Source organism: Magnolia sinica, chromosome 11 (genome assembly GCF_029962835.1).
Source record: "Magnolia sinica isolate HGM2019 chromosome 11, MsV1, whole genome shotgun sequence".
NCBI lineage: Eukaryota > Viridiplantae > Streptophyta > Magnoliopsida > Magnoliales > Magnoliaceae > Magnolia > Magnolia sinica.
In genome coordinates, this window is record NC_080583.1 from 14,055,263 (window position 1) to 14,062,500 (window position 7,238).

General features: G+C 39.4%; 1 protein-coding gene across 1 annotated transcript in view; it reads right to left on the reverse strand.

Moving 5' to 3' along the window:
- Nucleotides 1-2,138: 2,138 nt before the first annotated feature.
- Nucleotides 2,139-7,238, reverse strand: part of LOC131218854 (uncharacterized) — an 8,588-nt gene continuing 3,488 nt past the window's right edge. The window contains exons 2-6 of the mRNA XM_058213713.1: nt 4,387-4,425; nt 3,759-4,055; nt 2,757-2,966; nt 2,507-2,659; nt 2,139-2,422 (exon numbers count right to left, since the gene is read on the reverse strand). Coding sequence (XP_058069696.1) covers nt 2,334-2,422; nt 2,507-2,659; nt 2,757-2,966; nt 3,759-4,053 — 747 coding nt within the window. The 5' untranslated portion in view covers nt 4,054-4,055; nt 4,387-4,425 and the 3' untranslated portion in view covers nt 2,139-2,333. The remainder of the gene's footprint in view (nt 2,423-2,506; nt 2,660-2,756; nt 2,967-3,758; nt 4,056-4,386; nt 4,426-7,238) is intronic.

Genomic DNA, 7,238 nt, shown 5'->3' on the forward strand with positions numbered 1-7,238 from the left:
AAATTGAGGAAGCCTTCCAAGTCACCTTCAACTTATTATCATCTCAAGCTATATGTTCTTCAAAAGTCAATATCAGAAGCATTTAAAAGTTCTTTAAGAAAAAAAAAAAAGAAAAAAAGAGGAGGTATTGGTTGTACCTCTGTATGCATTTTCATTACATGAAAGTGTATAAAAGGAAGTGTTATCACTCAAAAAAATGTCGATTGTCAAAAACGACAAGATCGCCGTCGAGCAAAGTGATCAAAATCATTATTGCATACCTACAGTAGAGCCTAAAGATTATATCATTGGATGCACCATCATCATCAGCACCACTAGCACCACCAACAACAACAACACTATCATCAGTCTTGCCCCAGCTATTTGGGGTCCGAAAATGAAGGATACAGAATAACCCAAGAGTGATAGGATCCACAAATTGAGGCTTTGCACAGTACACTCGAGTTTTCTGGCACATGGTTCGGAAATCCAGGCACTGAACTGTTTCATCACACTGTAGATGGACCATGCCCCAAAAATTCCCAAGATTGAAAGATCTAATGACCAATTTTGTTACCTTTTTTCAATTGAATGGGGATAGTATGTTGTATTTCTCTTCTTAACCATCCCTTTGTAAGCCACAAATAGAAAGCTTAGGGTTGTCCTATAGAAGATGCTTTTGGGCATGGTCCATCCATGGTTGGACGCCATAGACCAATGGTCTGATTTCCTAATCATGGATGCACTCGTCAGAATTGAAAACCCAGGTATTCTCAGCAAACCTCACTATCAAGGATCCTAGAATTCCCCATAAATGAAAGCTGAAAAGGAGCGAATTGCATATAATCAAAGTGGTATCTGATTGCAAATAATTGTGTTTTTTTCTAAGAATTCAAGATCTTTATTCCTAGTATAAAGGAAATATCTATAGACACCTCCATTGGCCTATGAATTGACCAGATCATTGACCCTTTTGGGTAAATAATCATGAAAAAATATGTTAAACAATTTATCATTTTTGTTCATTTCTCAATAAGATCGCAAGTAAATCCATGGATTGAGGGTTTCCTCCGTAGAACTTTTAAGACCTTTATTGAGTTTTTGGTCTGCAAAGACCATATGTGTCAAGAAATTGAGATATTTCGTTGTTGTCAATGCAATCTACCATATATTCACAGTTAATGGATTTCAACATCTTGTTTATGTAACCAATAAACACTCCTTAATAGAAGTTGAAAATATCAGACCTAATACAATGAGATTTTGTTAATCACATCCTGCAAGTATCTGCTACAGACTTCAGCGCCATATCTCGTCAATATCAACACCCAACGCAGATACAACTATCTTACAGTTTTAAGGCCCCATTCGCAAGCAGCAACTCTGATTGTCAGAATGGTAGGATTAGACCAATGTATTCATTTTGGACAGGATATTCCAACCCTCATATGTTTTTACTTAAAACCAAACAACCAACATTTTCAGATTCAAATCATTTCAGATGTATAAAATTTAAAAAAAAATAAAAATAAAAATAAAAATAAAAAATAAAATTGAAAACATCAGGATTCATACTCCATCCAAAGAGGCCCTTAATGGGATAACCACAACGCCATTAGGCTTTCGATGCATTTTAAGAACAGATTTTTTTTCTTTTTTATTTTTTAAAATGCTTGTGAGTAAGAGATCCCCTCATGTTAAACTGAAAAGGTCGAACAAGTCCTTGGTCAATTCAGAAAACTAGACCCAGTTTTGCCCAAAAGCCTAGACAACCAAATTTCAGTTGACCCAATGATATGGCGTCCTGCAAGAGCCAACACAGGAACTACAGAGTCAACCAGCCAGGTTTTCAAACTATGATTATATGAATGAGTATGTTGCCTCAAATGCTCCCCATTAATTATTTGATCCATATAGATTTGCAATAATGTGACTTAAAAGGGGCATCATTCAGTATGGTATACTTACCTTCTGAACAACAAACCTGATGTGAACCATCAAGGACCATTTTTGCTTCACAATGATGACAAATTGCAACATTGGACAGTGGAAATTGCAATAACCTTGATGTTTCAACAGATTGTCTCACATGATTGGGGCATCTGCGGGTGTTTTCTTAGCGAATCTCTTTCAAAATAGTGATTCGTCTCGTGATCATCTCATGTTGCACCATCTAGCTATGGATTTATAACATTGAAGATAAAATACAACTATTCAGCTAAAACAAGTAGAAGGTTACAGAAAAGGTTAATGAACATTGTTGATGGACTACAACCTTCACCAAGTACATGTATTCTTCTCTTCATATGACATTCTTGATTCAAACGTCTATATCAGGAATCTGGCTCTTCTGGTTAATCACTTAACAATCGAGCTTGGCGTCGTATCTCAGTCAAGCGCAACCTTCTTTGGTTTTGGAGGATGCCATTGCTTTGATCAATACCTGTCAAAAGTTTGAAGTTCATAGGTTTAAAAAGTGTGGAAGTATTATGGTAATTTATGAGTAATCTAGTTACGTGTATGCAACCTTCATCATGGTAACTGTCCTCTCCTTCTATTTCCATCTTCACATCTTGCGTCTTTTCACTCTGTTGACTCCCGGCTAGTCGAGCTAGACGACGTATTTCAGTCAAGCGCATTCTTCTTCCACTCCAGAAAATTTCATGGCCTTCACCACTATCTGTAAAATTTGTTTGCAATTGATAGTTTAAAACATGGTAATGGGGAGTCATCCAAAAGATGGTTGATGTATTATATAAGGGAGAGAATAAAGTCACCTTCATTACTTTTCATTCTATCTAGCAGCACCTGGTCATCAATCCTCGCCTTAGTGACTTGAATACCATCTTCCATCCTTTCTATGGCTTGAGTAGTTCTCATTCGAGCTTGTTGCCGTATATGATTCAACCGAGTTCTTCCTTGAACACGCAAGATATTTGTGACTCCCACATGTGATGGCTCATATTTTATTCGTGGTTGATATCCTACTACTCGATAAGTAAAATAAAATAACAACATGCTCAAGTTAGTTTGTAATTTAGATGGTTTGAAATTTAGTTGCAAGAAGCATGAAGTGAAGCGGCAACGGATTTGGGTGTGGGTGCAGGAACCATCTCTTTAAAATGTTAGCAAGAATAAACAGCTAGGAAGCGGGAGCGGGAACACAATTCCAAATCTTGATTCAAAGCAGAAGCAGAACCAGATTAGAAGGATCCTGCATCTAAGGTTTGAAACAACATAGGAGTAGCCACAAAAAAATGATGGAGCATAGATTGAGTGGTTTCCTCTTGTGCTAACTTCAATTAGGGTTGAAGGGCCTGAAAAGAAGTAAAAACCCAAAAGGAATTGGGTCAACGTGGTGAAAAGGGATAGGGCCCTGGATAGGAATGATTGGCATGGCGAAATGGGATAGGGTCTTGGACAGGATGGTCAGTGAGATAGGAGGCGTAAAGTTGAAACAAATAGTTGGGACAAGATTGCAATGATGATCATTTGAGTTAGTTTGCAATTATGCCTCTAGAGTTTTAAAGTTCTCTTAGAAACCAGGTCATTGTCATAGAAGCACATGCATAAAGTGAAGACAAAAGTACTTGGCAAAGCAATCATATTTCTTGTTTATTGATGATCAAGTGTATTTGGTATTTTACAGTAGCTATATCTTCATGTGATGGTCCTAATAAGAATCTATACACTAAGCAATGTTATAATAATGTTGATAAACAGTAATGATATGGTAGAAGATGGATGTAGAAGTTTTATCAGTTGCAATGACAACTTACCGATACCCGTATTAGGTGGAAGCCCGAGTGCTATATTACGCCGCCGGCGCATGTAATTTCTTCTCTGCTCCCTTCGTCTTTCAAGTTGCTCTTCAGTCATGCGTAATCTTCTTAGCCGATCAGTGTTCCGTCGCCGTTCCCTTAGACGTTCTCTCTCTTCACTAGTCATCTGCAACCACCTTTGGCTCATGTAAGTCCGAAGACGTTCCCTTCGCTGTTCTAGTTGTTCTTCTGTTAGCAGTTTTTGTTGATGTTGTTGTTGTCGTTGTCGTTTGTGATCAAGGCATTCTTCCATTCCTCAATGTCCAAACAGAAACAAAACCTGTTAAAAGCCCTAAAGCTATCAACAGCATCGACAAAATGAGAATTTTCATTTCTTTAAAGGAACCTGCACAATAATCCGGGAAATAGCGCAGGATCTAAGTTTCACATGTGGGTTTATTTTCCTTAAGCAAGAAGACGATGCTGCCGATATTCAATAAAACAATGATCAAAGAAACTCAGCAGTCTTTGCCAAATCGTTAAATGCATAAGCAAGTCGAATTAACAATTCCATGTAACAAAGGACGAGGCCTCATAACTATAAGCAACCTAGCATAGAGGCAACTCAAGATTGCAAAATCTCTACCATTCTTTGAGCTCAATATCCCAAAGCAATAACTCCATCCTGGCAATAACAAAATCAACATTACGCAGCAATCCTTCATAGATATAGTTCAACCAGCAATCAAATTTATAAATGAATACTACACCACCTAAACATGCCATACATGTCAATGTAACACATCAGATGCATGTGCCATGTCTGCATCGGGTGGACCACACCATGTAGATGCACTGGTGAAAAAATATCCTTCCAGTCCAATCATCACGAGGGACAACTTTGAAAGTGGATCATGGCAGATTTTTCTTTTAAGTAGCTCTTCTTTTCATACATGAGCAGCCCACTTGATGATTGGACCGCTTATTTTTCATCTGAGGAATCAATGTTACTAAATCATACCATTCAGGATTTGAATTATGCAATTCAAATCATACCATATACCAAATGACCCAAACCAGTGATATGAATCATTTTTTGGATGCAATGAACCAGTGACTCAATTTTGCAATTTTCTTTCAATTAGGACAAATCTTGTCATGGCTGGAATGGAAATTGTGACTTTAAAATTTTTATTTTGACTATATTTTATTCTCTTTTTAGTCCAAGGATGTTATATTACATCTTACAGTTAAAGCATTTAGATTTCAACTAAAGGGGACGTTTTGAAGGGTTATTGGCATTCTCCAAATCCTAAACCATATAAGAGAGGGATCTACATATATTTGAACCTGTTGTTTGTCATTCAATTTTCTTTCCTGTTGCAGTCCTGCATGGAGCTGGAATAAACCTTTTCTCTCTGGAATTTTGGGTGCCAATGTGAAAAAGCTTCACTTTGCAAGTTTCTTGTGAAATTGTAAAGCCATAAAGATCGACTTCAATTATGTCTTTTCCATTTAGGATCCAACACTGGCAGAGGACAACAATGAAAACATGGGGTTTCTTAATGCTTCATATTACCAAGATGTTTTGGCATTGGATTTCTTCATTTGAAACCTGAGCCATGGCTCAATTGACTTGAACATTAACAATTTTTGAATTATTGTATACAATAATGATGGTAGGGCTTGCGCGGCTCGTCAAGGGAACATGTTCATCGATCAAAAGCAATCTTGAGATGATTTGAGGCAGTCTCAGGTCAAAGGGTGAATTGGTCTAAATCAACAGTTCGAGGGGTCAAAATAGCAAAGGTTATGAAATATGTGGCTAATCTTGCTTTGAAAGCGCTAGCTCTTTTCCAACAACATATTTGGGTCTCCTGCTTCATATACTAGGGCTGCCTGACCCGACAAGCCCAGCCCAGCTTTGGATTTGGGCCTGAACCAGTTAGCTAGGCCCGTTGGCCAAGCCTAGCCTTGGCATGTAAGGCCCAATCAATTTTCGGCCTAGCCGTGCTTAGGCTCAAATCATTTTGGCCCAATGTGGGGCCACTTTATTGGGATTCATGTAATTTTATAGTATACGTTATGTATGTATAACATTATAACATATGACCTAATTTCCCATCCTAACCTCTATTCTCTCATCTTCCTCTCCACATGAACTACTGCTCTAAACCCTGACCCCACCACCACCCCTTTTCAAAGGTCACATGGGTCCTCCATTTGATCTTTCGACATGAAGATTCTAGGTTTGGGGAACCCCACTAGTTTAGAAGTTAAATTGCCACCCAAGGGTTGTGACGCAGGACAACTAACCACTCACTCTAAAAGCTCAAATTGATAGAACGTGGCGAATCAATCCATTTATCTCAAACACTTCACATGGGTCCCACCTCACATGTGCCGCCCACCCTGAGTGTGCCCCCACTTCACACAAGCCACTCCACTTGAGCCTAGTGTGAAAACGCCCCTACATTAATCACCTCCGATGATGAGTCTCGAACACGAGATCTCCTGCTCTGATACCACTTTTGACACAGGACAACTAACCACTCGCTCTAAAAGCTTGAACTGATAGAGTGTGGCGAATCAATCCCTTTATCTCATAATAGCCCAGGTTAGGCCCTCAGCCGAACCCCCCTAGTGAGCCCCACTTAACATGGGTTCCGCCTCACAAGGGCCGCCCAACCCAAATGTGCCCCTGCTTCACACAAGCCACCCTACTCGAGCCTGGTGTGAAAATGGCCCCACATTAGGTTGTAATCTTTTATTAGGTGACAAGGAAAGTTAAAAGTTAAACACTGAATCATCTCTGGAATAATCGTACACAAGAGGTGTGTCTAAGAGAAGAGGAGACTACAAATCACATCTCCATCCATTGCCCTTTTGCTTAAGGGTCAAGACTATGGAGATATATATTCACCATGTTCAAGCCTTCAAGGTGAGTTGGACGATGTCCCCCTCATTGGACAAGCTTCTTGATGGTTGAAGTTTTGTTTCAAAAATCATAGAGGTAAAATCTTTGGTGTTTGTCCCTCCTGACAATTCAGTGATCAATTTGGACGGGGTGGAATAAGGGGCCTTCGAAAATGTGTGGGAATCCATAGACCAGGTGGCAAACAGATTCAAGAAAGTATCGCCTCTCAACCTTCCTCCTTTAAGAAATTTGCGAGCATCTCAAGTACTGATTTAAAGAGTGGTTGGATGGAAGTCATTGAAGATGGGATCATGATAGCTCAATTTTGATGAGGATGGGATTATGGTGGCTCAATTTGAGACAGGATGAAATAACCCATTAGCAACGAATGTGGCCTAAGTTCCTCCTCCTAGGAGAATGTGGAAGCCCAATTTTGATTGGAGCTCACTACGGTTGTTGACGTGTTGAGTTTGAGTCAGGTATGAGTGTACCCATACTCAAACGGATCGAGTCCCATCAGGTCCCATTACCATATTGGAAGTCCCAGACCCGGATCCGGTCGGACTCGAGTTCCCACCAGG